At 38.2% G+C, this 18,026-nt stretch overlaps 1 protein-coding gene across 1 annotated transcript in view; it reads left to right on the top strand.

The window, feature by feature from the left end:
- Naa15-16 (N-alpha-acetyltransferase 15/16) overlaps positions 1–18,026 on the top strand; it is a 657,214-nt gene that overhangs the window by 159,210 nt on the left and 479,978 nt on the right. The window contains exons 6-8 of the mRNA XM_067144178.2: positions 4,930–5,145; positions 6,977–7,156; positions 7,661–7,827. Coding sequence (XP_067000279.2) covers positions 4,930–5,145; positions 6,977–7,156; positions 7,661–7,827 — 563 coding nt within the window. The remainder of the gene's footprint in view (positions 1–4,929; positions 5,146–6,976; positions 7,157–7,660; positions 7,828–18,026) is intronic.

Raw genomic sequence — 18,026 nt, 5'->3', positions numbered from 1 at the left:
ACTTCCTGGACTTGTACTTATTGGCACACGTGAAGTCTGACGTGTATATTACTGCTGCCAGTGATGAACCAGCTCTCCTTGCATGCATTGTGGCAGCCTGTCAGACAGTACGCATGACATAAAACATTTTATATTATGTTAAGCGCTCAGTGCGAAGAAAAACAGAGGCCTGTATGCAAGAAGAGGAGGTCATTTTGAACATTTCATCTGATATGTAAACAGTGTGTTGCAGCAGGCATTACAAATCTATTCAGTGCAACAGTGAAGCATTGTTGAGTGTGTCATATTGCGCAAACATTACTAAAGGTTGGATAACTCTGAAATTATGCATTTCTGGACCCATGTTGTCATACACCTCCCTGTTCTCTCTTGTATTTTTTTTTTTTTTTTCCTCCCTGTATGTGGAATCTACTCCGGAAGTCTTGCTGTTGAGTTTTGATACACCATGTATACAGTATTCAATTTAATAAAACATTTTAGAATTCTGTGAAGAGAAGAATTCTTATAGGCTTCTGTGTGGCATCTCTTAATGAAAAATAAATTCTTGAACCTGTGCAGTCTTTGAGGTACATAAAATGTTATACTTCCAAGTAACTGTTCATCATTCATTTTACTGTTCAGTATTTTTAATGAAAAAACATCATACCTTTTAACGTCTTTATTTCAAGAGTAGGGCTCAAATCTTCGGTACATGTGTAACAATTTTCATTACATATACTTAAGAACTGATTTTGTACTTTATCAGTTAACTTGATATGTGTAGCCTACCTGGTGGTCATGATCATTAAGGCATCAATTCTATATTGTCCGTTCTAAGCTGTTGGTCACCTTAGAGGATCGGATTATTTACTGACACCTGACACTTGGCATTCACGTGCTGGTTGTATGGTGTACTAATTACCATTGTGGGGTAAGCAAGTAAACAGTTTCTCATATATGTTAGATATATTATGTAATATATATGGACCCAGGCTGAGTGGTTCAGACGGTTGAGGCGCTGGTCTTCTGACCCCAACTTGGCGGGTTCGTTCCTGGTTCAGTCCGGTGGTATTTGTGTCGATGCGATGTAAAACAACTAGCAAAAAAAAATGAAAGTGCTAAGGTCTCCTTAATATCATTACAAGAAGTACAGCGTGAAATATGTGCATGAGAATATCATTTTCTGATAAACTATCATTTGTAATTAACGTTTGGAACAGCAGCAAACATAGAAATGACAACACCCTTCATTCTGCTTGTGTAGAGTTGCTCCATTGATACATGGTTTTGTTGTCACCTTGGTCATTGATTTGAACACTAATTGAAAATATACTGTTGACTTTTTTCAAACACACACTATAATCACGATGAGTTTCCTCTAGACTGTGAAACCATTTCATAAAATAATAATAACTGTTGTCATCTGATAATGAGCGTACAGCAGTCTGTCAAGACTTGCTGTTGTACTGACAACTGTTGTAATCTGCATAAATTGCTGAAGGTATAAATGTGAAATTTTGTCAGTGGTTTCATTTTGTAATCTAGACTCGCTGAGAAGGGATTTCTCAAAATTTAACACCCAAAGAGGTAATAGAGGGGTTGAAAGTTCATATGGAGAAACATTATTAACGTGTGTATTGACTTAAGTCTCCAAAGTGTAAATAATTGTTGTTCTTTTGGTACGAAAGAGTGATTGGTAAATGTGGGGAAGATATGGAAGCCAATGGGAATGGGAAGCGTTTGCTGGACTTCTATGCTAGTATGGGTTTAGCAGTTACGAATATACTTGTTAAATATCATATACTTCAAAACATGGCAGTCGACTCTGAAAATCACAGTATTCATCCTCCTGAAACCAGGCACAAAAATAATATTTTGCTTGAAGATTGCTCTGCTATGTCCTAGATGTTAAGAAATATTTTTAAAATATCTTAAGACCAAACATTCATTCCTCCATTACTGTTCAGTATGAAGTCAACATTTCACATGGGTTTCGCTTCTATGTCATGGATGTTAAATAAGGTAGGGTTTTGAAACATTTCAATTCTGTGGGGTTAAAATGAGTGTTAGATCCAAAAATAAGTAATAATTCCTCCAAAACCGTTTGACATATGAACCAAGGGTATATTTACAGGCTCAACAACAGCAGACTCTAAAAAATAAAAGCTGTGCAATGTAACTTTCAGTTTAAAACCACAGCAGAACACGGATATCCTCCTAGTAACAAATGGAGTTACAGTAGGAGTAAAGCTACCTTGAGGCAGCTTGTGCTCTCACATATATTGCCCTCACTTCCTCTTCATTCCAGTCTTCCTTTTTCATCCCAAACTCTTCTAAAATCCTCTGAGGAAGTGACTATACCCAGCTATATTTCACCATGTCATTTCTTAATGTATGCAGGTTAAGGGTGTCTCATACAAACTTCTGACATACTTGGAATTTTAGTGTTCCAGGATAGAATTGTATTTCCAGCACTTTCACAATATTGACTAATAATATACAAAATTGAGCATTTCCCAGTTTCTGCATGTAACTAAAGAAATAATTAATGTTAAATGATCATTATATATACATCATAAGCGGTTGCAAAAAATTTCTTGGGCAGATATGGTAGATGTGTTATCACACAATTGCTGGTTAGAGTATGATTCCAATGATTACATACATACGAGGACGGTTTGAAAAGTTCTCGGAATCACCGCTACATGTCAGTGATAGAGCAACGAGGTTCCCGCGCAATAATCACACATCCTTTTTGAGTGAACACGTGGCACGTCAGTGCTCTAGCTGCAGGAGTGTGGTAGTGACGACTATTTCTTGTTGTCCCTACGTAGTGATTTGTGACAATGGAAAAAATTGAGATTTGAGCAGTGATTAAATACTTCGTAAAGAAAGGTATGAAAGCAAAGGAAATTCATGCCGACTTTCAGAACACACTGGGGGACTCTGCCCCTTCATTTTCAACTGTTGCCAAGTGGACCAGCGAGTTAAAATTTGGTCGGGAGAGCTTGGATGATGATACGCATAGTGGACGGCCAAAAAGTGTTACGACCCCAGAATTTATCGCAAAAGTTCATAAAATGGTCATGGAGGATCGTCGACTGAAAGTGCGGGAGATTGCTGAAGCTGTAGGGATGTCTTCTGAACGGGTATATATATTTTAACCGAAGAATTGGGTATGAAAAAATTATCCGCAGGATGGGTGCCGCAGCTTTTGACATTGGACAATAAACGCACCAGATTGGAAATGTCTGAACAAAGTCTGGCCCTTTTTCAGTGCAGCCAACAAGAATTTTTGCGCCGGTTTGTGACTACAGATGAAACTTGGGTCCACTACTATACCCCAGAGACAAAACAGCAGTCAAGGCAGTGGAAACATACTGATTCACCACCACCAAAGAAAGCAAAGGCAGTGCGTTCGGCCGGAAAGGTCATGGCCTCAGTTTTCTGGGATGCAAAAGGCATTCTGCTGATTGATTATCTTCCTACTGGCCAAACAATTACGGGGCAATATTATGCAAACCTCCTAGACCAATTACAGGAAAAGATACGCAAAACAAGCCCTGGTTTGGAAAGGAAAAAGGTCATCTTTCATCAGGACAACGCTCCGCTGCACGCAAGTGTTATTGCCATGGCAAAACTTAATGAACTGGGGTACGAATTGTTGCCACATCCACCTTATTCACCTGATTTGGCACCATTAGACTTTCATCTATTCCCCAAACTGAAAATTTTCCTCGGTGGACGGAGATTTTCTACAAGGGAAGAACTGACAGCCGAATGGAGAGGTATTTTGCAGACCTGGAGGAATCTCATTTTTGAGATGGGATCAAGGCATTGGAACATCGCTGGACCAAATGCATTAATCTACAGAGAGACTATATGTTGAAGAATAAAAGCAGTTTCACTGATGTAAGATACTTAATTCTAGTACATTCTGAGAACTTTTCAAACCACCTACATACATACATACATACATACATACATACATACATACATACATCATTATAGACCGTTATGCCTTTCAGCGTTCAGTCTGCAAACCTCTGTGAATTTATTAAACATCGCCACAATCCTCCGTTTACAACTAGTGCTGTGGCCTCATTTAGTTCTATACTTCTTATCTTTAAATTGTAGGAAACTGAGTCTAACCGTCCTACCTCTCTAATAATAATAATAATAATAATAATAATAATAATAATAATAATAATAATAATCGTATGGCCTCAGCTACCGTGTGCAGACATTTCGATTTGACGCCATCTGGCTGTCTGCTCGTCTCTTACGCTCCATAACAGAATCCATTATTCTCCTAGATAACCTATCTTCCTCCATTCACCTCACATGACCCCATCACCGAAGCTGGTTTATGCGTACCCAGTACCCTCCTGGCATTGTTCCCTCCTGTTTGTACCAGGAATCATTCTTGCTACGTTCATGTCTGTTACTTCTAGCTTATGAATAAGATATCCAGAGTCCACCCAGCTTTAATTGTTGATCGTAAAATATGTAAGCCTTATATTATTTGCAGTATCATGAAGATGTTATAGTGCAATATTTTCTTGCATGCAATAATGCCAGTATATCAATTTGAGGTGACAAAGAATGAATCTCATTCTTTTCACTAAGTATACTCAAAATAGTCTTCTTGGATGATAATATGCTTTATCGATGTAACAACATTACTTCTAGTTGGATATCTGAAATTAGGATATTGTCTGCACATGTATTTCTCTGCTGTAAACGGTGGACATGTGGAAGATGGTTAGTAAATTACATTTTTATGTTCGCTACCAAGGCATTCTTGAGAGAGAGAATTTCCTGAAGTAAAGACCTAATTAGTTTTTTGCAGAATGTTCTTTTTAAATTTTATATACTTGTGTCATATTGTAATATTCTTGTTCTTATGATTATTTTGTAATATTTTAAGTGTAACTTTTTTGTACACAGGAAATTTAGCCTTAAAACTTGGTCGTTATCGTGAAGCATGTGGAATCTACTCGGAATTATTGAAGAGAAATCCTGAAAATACTATGTATTATACAAAACTGCAGGAAGCCCAACAGTTAGAAACTCCAAGAGAGAAGTTGCAAATGTTCTTGGAATACCAAGAGACATTTCCACGGGCACTAGCTCCTAGGCGTCTGCCGCTGAACTATGCTTCAGGTAAAGAAATATTGGCCGTAACTAATATAAATTGCATGTTTGGTTTGTATGTTCAGGGAATAGTGGCTGTTTTTTGAGCTCGGTTGCATCATATTGAGTCTAGTATAAGCGAAATCTTGAGGTTTTGGATGGTTTCTCCTCACTCCTTGAAACAGCTCTTCTTGACGATTCAGGATATAGAGAAATCCAGATAAATATAAGAGAGGGAGAGGCAAAGGAATAGCAGGTAAATAAAAAACACATGACAAACACAGAAGAAGTGAAGAACCCAAATGGCTTAATGAAAATAATGGAAATGGAACAAACAAATGTTCCAAAATATGAATCTTCAAGAATATATAGTTGGGAAGAAAAATAGGATACACACAAGGAAGAGATCAGTGGCTGAGAGGGCAGCAAATAGACAAGTACTGCACATACATGTAAACACAAAAGAACAAGAAAAAAATTTCCATGTCATAGCACACCGCTATATACAGATACTGGTTCTCTCCTCATTGCATGTTTGTTCCGGTTCTGTAACATTACATAATTAAATATCACAAAATTATTTAATGAATCTCTGTATATTACAAGATACTTTTACTGTTATTTAAGTTTATTGAATGACCAGTTACACTACTGAACCTATACTAATGTTAATTATATGTGGAGGTATGTAATAGTTCAGAGACATCTCCTGCTTCACACTGAGATGGGGGGGTTCAATTCTTGGCTTGTGATCATGCTGACAAGGATTTCAGAATGGAAATTTTCTTTCCTATGGTTAGGATTCAGTGCAGTAATATATGTCATATGGCTGCTTCTTTCTCTGTCCAGTCAAATTAGGAACTTCCAAAAATTAGCGACTGCAATGGTTTTTTCATTTACAAGGATATTGAGGACAACACGGAACTTTTTCCATACCCCAGCTGTCATGCCATCAGTTGGTATCATTGCTGTGGGGATGAAGGGGATCTATCACATACTTCGTTTTCTCCACGTCCTGCAGTAGTAGTGTGTATTTCGACCTGATAGGGCTGTGCGGTACAGGTTTTCTATATTGAGGTTGATATGGTGCGTCCATTTGTGAATTGCATGGTTTTAGTATCAGCATTGTCCACCTATTTCATGTGAATGAAGTTCCAAACTGTTGTGGCACACTCTAAGGTAGATATGCTCATTGCTAGGGCAATGGTCTTAGTGTTCTTGGGTTGGTAAATCAGTTTTTGCTTGTCAGCTTCCAAATAATGTTTTGAGTGCAGAGCTATTCTTTGGTATTAGTAAAGCACGGCTTGAAGGTCATAGTTTGATCTAACGCGACACTCGGGTTTTAGGCATCACAGAGTTAAGAAGCCGTATTTCCTCGCCATGTTTCACTATTCCCAAGGTTAGAGGCACAAATTTGTGTCTTTTAGGTTTGGCATTAAGGGTATTACTGTTGTAGTGAAGAGATCATCTTGCGTCTTGGGGAGTTTCTCTTCTAGTGGCTACCACCATGTCATTGCTATAACTGTCAGGCATTATTTGATGTCTCATTATTCATGTGGTTATTTTATAGGGTTGGAGCTTGGATGCTCCCTCAAGGCACACCATTTTTGTGAACTTTCCATGTACTGTTGTTTCCCTGAAACATGGAGTTTCTGTTGTGAAGGAAGGTGTCAATTAATTGATGATCCTTCTCAATTCGTACACTTTCTATAATAGCTCTGAGGCTGTAGATTTTCTAAATCTGTGAAGTGATGTTATTGGTGAGCTAATGGTGTGGTATTTAAAAACTGTTTAAGGTGTGCATTTTTTTGAAAATTAAATGAAGATTTGGAATGATATCTTTATAATGTTTGTTTCACAGGTGATGAATTCAGGGCAGTAGTTGATAAATATTTGAGGCAAGGACTGCACAAAGGCGTTCCACCTCTATTTGTTGATCTCAGATCATTATATAAAGACCCTGAAAAAGTAGAAATAATTCAGACCTTAGTACTCCAGTATGTTGATATGTTGAAGAAAATAGGACGCTTTAGTGAAGAAGGTAAGCCATCACATAATTACCTACAAGAATTTCTTTTAATTTTGCAAACACTGCTGTTCTTTGTTTAGAATTTATGTTTCTGTTCATCATATGGAACTTTTTATAACGTATATCCACAAGGAATTTAAGACTCAAACTTTTTCTTGTTTTACTGTGGAAGGGCAAAGTGAAACGGGGATAATTTGATCAGCAAAGTGTGGTAGGCTGCTTGCTTCCCATCTTGATGATGAAGATTCAAAAACCTTTGAGTACAATTTGGAATGCTTTTCATCTAAAAAAGTCATTTGGTGTCAGGAATGGCATCAGGCCAAAACTCTAAATGAGTCAGGTTGGCTCCAATGATCCCAGTAATTAGAATGAGCTGGAGATCTTAGGTGTTTTAAGCAGATGCATTTCCAGCTACCTTTTTTATAGACATTTTTAGACTACAGTCACTTCATTACTTCTTGTTTCAGTGTTTTTCAATGTACTAATATGTATGCATATTCCTTTCGATTTTTACAGATGCGGAGAAAGAACCAGCGTCGGCTCTTCTCTGGACATATTATTATTTGGCACAGCATTATGACTATCTAGGCTGCACGGAAAAGGCTTTATTTTACATTGATGCTGCAATTGACCATACTCCTACACTGATTGAACTTTTTGTTACCAAAGGCAGGATATATAAGGTAATGGTTGATTTCAAGCACAACGAAACTCTTCATAGTGTAACTACATTTGGAGTTATAATCGATTGTGGTTCAGAATTTATCCAGAGTTACGAACATGCTAGTAATAGTATTGTAAATTGCACCTTCTGTCTGTAACCACTGAGCTCTAATGGGATAAAACATGCTCACAGTCAACATTGTTTGTTGGGGTCCACAATAAATCAAAACAAATAAAGAGAACTTGACTGCACCCCAGTTGATATAAGCATGATGTCACATTTCTCACTTTGAGTTCGATTTGGAGTGGATCTCTCAGGAGGGAACTGTAACCAGACCAGATTTCCTTTTGTGAAAGTATTGATGCACCAAACAGTTTCTCAAACTCAGCTTCTATCTGGTTATTCAAGATGATATTTTTAGGATACAGAACTTGAGAAATTGCAACAGAGTTACTGCAATTGGGGTCTTTGACTTTCTTTGAAGAATGAGCCACTTAGACAAAAATGTCTTTACATGCAGCTTGCTCTAAGGAAGTGAGCTTACCTAAGGCATTGTTAGTTTCTGCAGAATAATTCCCCTCATAAATGGCAAAAATGTCACCTCAAGCTTATGAAGTCTGGAGTACATCAAATATCATGAAAAAAAAAAAAAAAAAAGAGCATGATAACTAAAAACCGATAATTGTAAGAAAATGAAAAGCATACTACAGTATCAAATAGCATGTGTCTCGAGCATTTTTTTTATTAAATAAAGAGTTCGCCATGTAATGATGTACTAATTGATTTGACCACTGAACTTACACAAATACTCACAATTCTTGTTATCCGAACAGGAAACCTCCAAATTAATGAATGAATGAATTAATTAATCAATCGATATGAATTCTAAATTAGCAGCTGTAAGAGCACTTCCTAAAATACATACATCATCATCATCTCAAGGCTTTGCCTTGTTGCTGCAACTATTGATCTCTTCTCTCTGTGATCCTTTTCATCTCTCCATAACCTTGGCATCCCATCATCTCCACTAGCTCTTCAACGATCTTCTTCTGTGGTTTTCCCTCTGCCTTTCTTTCCTTTCACCTTGCCTGCGAACAAGTTCTTTTTTGAAGTCATTATGCCGGAGAATGTGACCAAAAACTGACGCTTTTATCCTTTTTATCATTGTTGTTAAATGTCTCTGGGTGTTTATTTCTCTAAGCCTTGCTTCATTAGTTTTCTTCTCAATCTAGCTAGTTCTTGTCATCTTCCTCCATAGCCACATTTCCACTGCCTCTAGTCGTTTCACGTCCTCCTTCAAGAGAGTCCATCCTTCACAGCCATATAGCAGCACACTCCAAATGAATGCTTTGATAAACAATTTCTTTTGTTCAGTATCTAAGGATTTATTAATTACGAGCTGCTGCTTCTCCTCAAAGGCTTTCTTACACAGGGAAATTCCTCTTTTTATTTCCACAGTGCATCTGTTGTCATCGGTAATAAGTGATCCTAAGTAGCAGAACTTGTGCACCTGTTTTATTAAAATATTTCCAATTCTGAGATGTGCTGCTGGCTTCATTTTAGATTTGCTTACAACCATAACATTTGTTTTATTTACATTAATGTTAAGTTGGAAATCTTTTAAGATGGATGTTAATTTGTTGAGCATGATCTGCATGTTCTTCTCATTGTCAGCCAGAAGTGCAATGTCATCGGCAAATCTAATACAGTGTACAATTGTTCCATTTATTTTAATACCAGGTGTTTTTGATTTAAAAATTTTCATGGCCTCTTCAATGTACAGATCAAACTGAAATGGTGATGAGGAACACCCCTGTCTTAATCCTTTCTTGATCCTCACCTTGCATACTGTTTCATTACTTTCATTGTTTATTCTTTGATGTAGAGGTTTAGTATTGCTTTTCTGTCTTTCCAGTCCAAATGAATATCCTTCATAATTCTGAACAGTCTTTTCCAATGAAAATTGTCAAAAGCTTTTTCCAGGTCTACGAAAGTTATGTATTTCTGTTAAGCTCTAGTCTTCCTTCCAAGATATTTTTAAGTGCTGTAATAGCTTCTCTCCTTCCTACTCCTTTCGTGAACCCAAACTGATCATCATCTAGCTGCAAAACAAAGCTTAGTATTCTGTAATTGGAACATTCTGTTGAATCTCCTTTTTTGTGCAGAAGTACTGTTTTGCTTTCTACAAAATCCTTGAAGAGTTTTTGAAGAGTTCATCCTTCATTTTTTTCCCCAGAGTTTTTCAACAGTTCAGCAGGCAGTTTGTCTGGTCCAGGAGCCTTTTTTTTTTTTTCTTCAGCTGTTGCCGGGCTGAGTGGCTCAGACGGTTGAGGCGCTGGCCTTCTGACTCCAACTTGGCAGGTTCGATCCTTTTTCACTTTACAATGGCGAAAAATGAGAGTATCCTCCTATTCAATACATCATATATTCCGTCATTAGACGGAGCAAACGAATTGAAGAACAAATTTAATACGGAATGATTCTAATATCTTGTAAAGGTTCGATCCTGGCTCAGTCCGGTGATATTTGAAGGTGCTCAAATACGTCAGCCTCGTGTTGGTAGATTTACTGGCACGTAAAAGAACTGCGGAACAAAATTCCGGCACCTCGGTGTCTCCGAAAACTGTTAAAGTTGTTGGTGGTACGTAAAGCAAATATTATTATTATTATTATTATTATTACTTTTTCAGCTGTTGCAGTGCTGTTTCGAATTCACTTCTCGCTATGGGAGGACCTAGTTCATCTTGTGAAACTTGCTTTTTTTTTTTTTTTTACTCATCTACATTGTCAATTTCTCCTCCATATACTCTTTCCATCTCTTCATTACCTCCTCATCTTCTATTTTTCCTTCCGTATCGTTTATTATACTGATTTCATTTTAGCCTTGAATTGCAATCGTTTTACATGATTGTATGCTCTGTCAGCATTTCCGATTTTCATATCATGTTCTATGCTTTTACAATTGTCATCCATCCATCTTTATTTTCGCCTCTCTGCGCTTCTGTGTAACCAGGTTTTTTAGGTATGATAAACTGTAATAGATACATAAGACCTTTTAATAACTTAAGAAATAGTCCCACTTATAAAATCTTTTCACTTTATTCATACATTTTTAAGATAGTTCATGGTGTGGGTTACTGTAGTTGCGTCCTAGTTCGTGAACCATGGGCAATGGCTGAGTGGCCTAGTAAGTGGTCCTGAGAGTCGGGATACCAGTAGCTGCGGAATAGGAGTGAGCACCTCGGACATATTCCTAGACATGGCTCACCTTGTGCTCAGGCAGATCCTCACTTGGACTATGTGTAAGTAGGGTAGCATCCTGCTTCGTGAATTTACAGAGCTCAGAATGTTTTAAGGAAGCCTCGGACCTCTGGGAGTAATGGAGTCCTCCTGCCATTTGACAGGCGAGGGACTCCTTGGAAACAAGTTGGCGAACGAAATGGAATTCGATATGGAGCTATCAATATTAATGGGACTTATGGGAGAAAGAAAGTAGAACTGGCTGAGTCAGCAAAGAGGATGCATATTGCGCCACCAGCTAGGTAACCTGTGCCAACCCAGCTGATCGGCAGTAAACAGCATCACCCAAGGAAAGGTCCAGTGCAAAAGAAACAAAATAGGAAGCGTCACAATTCACTACACACCCAGAAACAAAATGGAAATACAGAAACAGGAAGAAAACTTACCTCCAGGTGGTAGAAAACAGAAACAAACCGGTGGATCAAGCTACCAACTGCTCAGTGTGTCAAATAATTATAGAGCAGAAAACAAGATATATCATTCCTTTTTAAAGAAAATATAATTCATAAAACTCAAAGAGAAATTAACAGAACAAATTACAGGTCATCCTCGCAGTTTGTATTACCAAGACCAAAATAGGTACCTGAGCTAAATAAAATCAGTATGAAATAGAACCAGAATAAAGAGGTCATTAAAACAACATCAAATGAGATTAAAGTAACCTGACCTCACTAAAACCACAGGAAAACTCCAATTAAATTCAAGTTGAACACCAAAGGTAAATTAAGGGAATAATTTTTTAAAACCGCCAGTCGGTAAGAAATTTATTAAAGGAAATAAAATGGTACCTTCAAGTTGAACAGAAAACCTTAAACGAGATTAGAGATCGCCGGTTGGCAAGAAATGGTTTAAGAGAAAGAAATGTTACAATCATATCTTTAGGTTACCTTCGCAACAAACTTAAAATATTTTCTCAATGGAGGAAATAATTCATGATTTAGGTAAATGACACTTGGTAAGAAATAGAATATACCAACGCTTACAACTTCTCCGATACACTTTGGAGAGAAGGATACTCTCTTTCCAATTTACATCTTTTATAGGGTAACGAAAATACAGTGGGAGGTCCAGCACAGGCTAGTTAAAATACTCAAAGGGAAAAGAAAACCACCACAACAAAACCCGAAAGGAAAGGGAATGAGCGCAAATGAGGGCCACAAAACAATCACACCCAACACGGTTTCATAAAATTACAGGACAATCTTACGACAGGGCAGTCTCCCTATATTCAAATCATCTCCACCATCACTTCTTTCAAAAACAAAACATATCACCAAGGCAACCAATCATAATTGTTAAACCAGGGGAGAACCAATCCCGTTAGTGCCCCAACAATGGCAGGAAAAAAGGAGGAAAGAAAGCAACAAACCAGCCCCAGAGCACGAAAAAAAACCAAAAGAGAAAATTACCAAATAAATTAAACGCATAAGAAAGAATTTAGAACAAGAGGCATCGCACAAATAATCCTTACTGGAACTCTCATGTATTACCTCACTCTTAAACCAAAGATTATTTCAAAACAGCAGTAACATCATTACCTGGTAGTAATAATAATAATAATAATAATAATAAATAAATCGAAAACTGTTACAGACAGAAGAAAGGAAAAATAATGCTGGAAGGTACACAGCTGGAAACAGTAGACCAATATAAATATCTTGGGTGCGTCATTTCAAGTGATAACAGAATACAGCATGAGATTAACAATCGCATTCAAAAATCAAGTTCGGAACCTCCTCTGGAACGAACAAGTACCCTTAAGATCAAAGCAGATTCTATTCCATTCATACTTCACCTCCATACTAACATATGGCCTAGAAACCTGCACAACAACCCAACAAGTGGATAGCAAACTACAAGCTGCAGAAATGAAGTTCCTACGTACTATGGTAGAGAAGACAAAAAGGGACATGGTAAGGAATGAAAGAATAAGGGAGGAAGCTGGTGTGTACCCATCCCTGAATGAAAAAGTGACAAGGGCCCGTTTGAAATGGTTTGGCCATGTCAAACGATTGGACGATGGAGGGACATCAAAACAGTGGCTACACACAGTCATGGCCGGAAAACGACCGGTAGGAAGACCTAGGAAGAGATGGCTGGACCAAGTGAAAGAGGACATAGGAACAAGAGGAGTCAGCTGGGATGTCGTCTTGAGAGAAGAGTGGTACATGGACAGACAGAAGTGGAGAGTGCTTGTAAACCACACCCGGGCAACTGGAGTGGAAAACTGAATAATAATAATAATAATAATAATAATAATAATAATAATAATAATAATAATAATAATAATAATTTCCCTTTTCTTTCTTTTCTTTACAATTTCGCCTAGTAACATTTAAATTCCATATTGTGAAAGATTACACACTAGGTGCATAAATAAACCAAACGAATACATTTTCAACCAGTTTTCTTTGTTCGAAAAAGTTCTTTAAATTTACCTAACAATGGTCCACATAATTTTACGGCGCACATCACTTATTTTGGTGATTAAAGGTTTTCTTCGAAGAAATCACAGAAGCAGTTCACCGCCGATGAAAATAGCAATGTAAATAAGAAAGTTGACTTACAGTTTGGTTGCTCCAGCAGTAGAAAGATTTAACACAGCCAAGCCATGTTTAGCTTACCAGACGAAGATCACATTTGCAGGTAAATAACAAATCTTACACTATGAGGATGAAAAAGAAGAATCTTCTGAGGGTGTGGAGCACAACCCTACATCACTTAAAACTATTATCCGAAGTCCATGCCACTACTCCGATACATCACTTGGAAAACGATACACCAACGTCTTCTTTCCATGATGGGACCACAGCGAATGCAAGGCTTCGCTTCCCTTGCTCACTGGAGACAGAGTCTATTCCAAAATGGCTGATACAAAGCGCTGATTGGCCGGAGCAAAACAAAGGCAGGGAAGCAGCAGATAGTTCTCACACTCCCGAGAGATGGCAGAAACAATGAGAGCTTATACGCGCTCGCAGAATAAAACATAAAATAATTGTGAGAACACACTTTAAGCTGTAGAAAGAGTGACACGGATTTCTATGCCGTAACAGGCTATCCCAAAGCGTAGATGGAGAGGAGACTAATACGAAACCTCGGTTTCAATATGGAGGTGCTAGGAGTAAGTGATATTACGGTAAGGGGAGATAACGAGGAAGAGATTGGAGATTATAAAGTGTACTTGATGGGTATTTAGAAGGAAAGGGCAGAGTATAGGGTAGGACTGTTCATCAGGAATACTATTGCATGTAACATAGTTTCTTTTAGGCACGTAAATGAGCGAATGATGTGGGTAGATTTGGCAGCTGGAGGAATTAGGATGAGAATTGTCTCAGTGTATTCACCATGTGAGGGTGCAGATGAAAATGAAAATGAGGTATAATAAACTATAATACATACATAAGACCTTTTATTAACTTAAGAAATAATCCCACTTATAATCATCATCATCCTAAACCATCTCCAGTTTCCCGGGTGTGGTATATGAGCCTCCTCCATCTCATCCTGTCCTTGTACCATTCTTCCTCCACCAACTTGTCCCAATCATGACCTCTCAGCTTTACATCGCTCTTACCTAAATCTATCCATTTCCTTCGTGGCCTTCCCATGGGTCGTCTTCCTTCTACCTTTCTGTCAAATTCCTTCCTTGCAGTTCTGTTTACTGGCATCCTCTTCATGTGACCAAACCACTTCAGTCTTGATATCTGAATCTTATTTAGGAGAGAATTGTCTATTCCTACTTCTTCTCTAATTTTCTCATTCCTAATCTTGTCTTTCCTGGTTTTCTGGATTATAGTGCGTAGGAATTTCATTTCAGCTGCCTGAAGTTTGGAATTATCTCTATTGGTCAGTGTTGTGGTTTCGAGACTGTATGTAAGAATTGGTGTATAATAGGACTTGTACAATGTCATTTTTGTTTTCATGGGTATTTGCTCATCCCACAGCAGGTGTCTTACCTGGTGGTAGAATTGTGTTGCCTTATTGATTTGATTGTTCACCTCATGTTTTGCTAGGTTGTCATTTGATATAACGCTACCCAAGTGTTTGAAAACTGGAACGCTGTCCAGTTGAGCTTCATTTAACATGACTATTGGTTCTGCTCCTTCCCCATACACTTTCATCACCACCGTCTTGGTCTTGCTGATGTTTAAACCATATTTCTTAAACTCCTCATTCCAGCTTTGTATTCTCTCTCCCAATTCATCTTCTGAGTCACTCCAGATCGCAACATCATCTGCAAATGTGAAGGCTTTGATATCTCCATTTTCTTTCCTTTTAATAGATTTCATTACTACATCCATTACAATAATAAATAGAAGTGGTGACAATGAGCTGCCCTGCTGCACTCCTCTCTTTGTTTCAAACCAGTCCGACAAACCACATCCTACTTGAATACAGCTTCTGTTCCCACTATACAACATTTTCACTTTGTCTATGAGGCTATCTCGCACTTGAAGTTCTTTCATGCATTGCCAAATTCTTTCGCTTGGTACACTATCGTATGCTTTCTCAATGTCCAAGAATATTTGGAATAAAGGCTTGTTCTTCTCCCAGTATTTTTCCATTAGCATCCTAATTGCAAATATAAGGTCTGTAGTTGACCTTCCTGGTCTGAAACCATACTGCTCTTCTTCCAAAATTGGTTCAACAATATCTCTGATTCTGGTCTCTATTATTTTTTCCCATATTTTCAGGACATGAGACAGTAGTGTGATACCACGGTAATTAGTACATTTTCGTCGGCTTCCTTTCTTGAACAGAGGTACAATGATGCCCATCTTCCAGTCCTTAGGAATAGTATTTTCCTCCCATATCTTGTTGAGCAGTCTATAGAGCCATTGGATTCCTGGAACTCCCGCTGCTTTCAGCATATCTGCACTTAGTTCATCTACGCCCACTGCCTTTCCTTTCTTCATGCTCTTGAGCGCATTTTCAACCTCAAGCCATGTAATTGGTGGTTCAGTTGTGGTTCCTCGACTTGGCTCTCCTCTATCCGTTGTTATGTTTTCTGTATCTCCATTCAGCAGCTTTTCGAAATAGATCTTGAGTTCTTGTTTAATTTCTCCCTCTTCTTGTGCCAGAGTTCCATCATCACGTTCTATTGCTTTTATGGTCTCTTGACCCCTTCGCTTATAAAACCCTCTCAATTTATTCATACAAGTTTTATGAATCATTGAGTGACAGAGTAGTCAGGGTCAACAGCAAGGATAGGATAGTGCTAATGGGCAATTTCAATGCGAGAGTTGGAAATATAACTGAAGGATACGAAAGGGTGTTTGGTAAGTGTGGGGAAGATATGGAAGCTAATAGGAATGGGAAGCGTTTGCTGGACTTCTGTGCTAGTATGGGTTTAGCAGTTACGAATACATTCTTCAAGCATAAGGCGACACATGGGAGGGTAGGGGTACCAAATCCGACTATATTTTAACCGACTTTGAATTCAGGAAATCTGTTAGGAACGTACGGGTTTTTCAGGGATTTTTCGATGATACAGACCGCTATCTGCTCTGTAGTGAACTAAGTATCTCTAGGCCTAGGATAGAGAAACTGAAATCTGTCTTCAGACAAATAAGGGTAGAAAATCTCCAGGATGAGGAAATTAGACAGAAGTACATGGATATGATTAGTGAGAAGTTCCGGACAGTTGACAGTGAGCAGATTCAGGATATAGAAAGAGAAGGGGTGGCATACACGGATGCTGTAGTGGAAACAGCAAGGGAATGCCTAGGAACAACTGTGTGTAAAGATGGGAAAAAGTGAACATCTTGGTAGAACAATGAAGTGAGAGCAGCTTTTAAACATAAAAAGAAGGCTTATCAGAAATGACTCGAAACAGGGTGTGATGTAGACAGGGAATTGTACGTAGATGAAAGAAACAGAGCAAAACAAGTAGTTGTTGAATCCAAAAGAAGTCGTGGGAAGATTTTGGTAATAACGTGGAAAGGCTAGGTCAGGCAGGAGGGAAACCTTTGTGGACAGTAATATTCTTAGGAAGGGAGGGAAAAGGGAAATGAACAGTGTTTTTGGATAATTCAGGTGAACTCATAATAGATCCCAGGGAATCACTGGACAGGTGGAGGGAATATTCTCAAAATCTTCTCAACGGAAAAGGAAATCTTCATGGTGGTGTCGTGAACAACCGAGCTCGTGGGGAGGAGGGAAATTTTGATGTAGAAAATCTGGTCTGAATGCAGCCGAAGCTTGCAGAGGGTATGCACAGGATTTTCCAAATAACCGCCTGGCTTCTATACACAGATTTTGCCGAACAGAGTTGCGATTGAGAGCATATGGATTGTTCGAGGCTCATATCATATACAAGCAACTTTGTGGTAGAGTGGAATGTCTGTACATGTATAAATTAATGAGTTATTGAACTTTATTTTTTGCCGTCTTTTAAGTGTTTACAAATGGTCCCCGTGATAGAATGTATGTAGAAAAATGACTGCTAATTGTTTCACATCCAAAATAAAGCACGTTGTAGTGCACCTTTGTAAACCGGCAATTAAGCATCCCATTAGGCATTAGTGCATGTGGGGCTGCCTAACACGGAAATATGATGTGGAGAAGGAGAGTGGGACAATTTAAGACAGACATTTGTGGAAGCGGCAATTGAGGTATGCGGAAAAACAAGAGCAGAGGTTAAGGGAAAGGAGACACAGTAGTGGACAGACAAAATAAAAACAGAAATGAAGGAAAGGAACAAGGTGAAGAAAGAAATGGATAAGGAAAAGCAAAATACATATTGGAGGGATGAGAATAATATAGCAAGGTTACATGTGGAATACGAAAGATTGAAACCACAAGTAAGGAGGAGTATCAAGGAAGAAAAGGAGAAATGTTGGTGAGAGTTTACCAACAAAATTGAGCAAGATAGTCGAGGAAACAGAAGCTATTATACAGAGTAATAAAATCAAAAAG

The sequence above is a fragment of the Anabrus simplex genome, chromosome 3 (genome assembly GCF_040414725.1).
Source record: "Anabrus simplex isolate iqAnaSimp1 chromosome 3, ASM4041472v1, whole genome shotgun sequence".
NCBI lineage: Eukaryota > Metazoa > Arthropoda > Insecta > Orthoptera > Tettigoniidae > Anabrus > Anabrus simplex.
The sequence above is the reverse complement of the archived record's forward strand: the minus strand, read 5'-3'. Positions and strand labels throughout refer to the sequence as shown.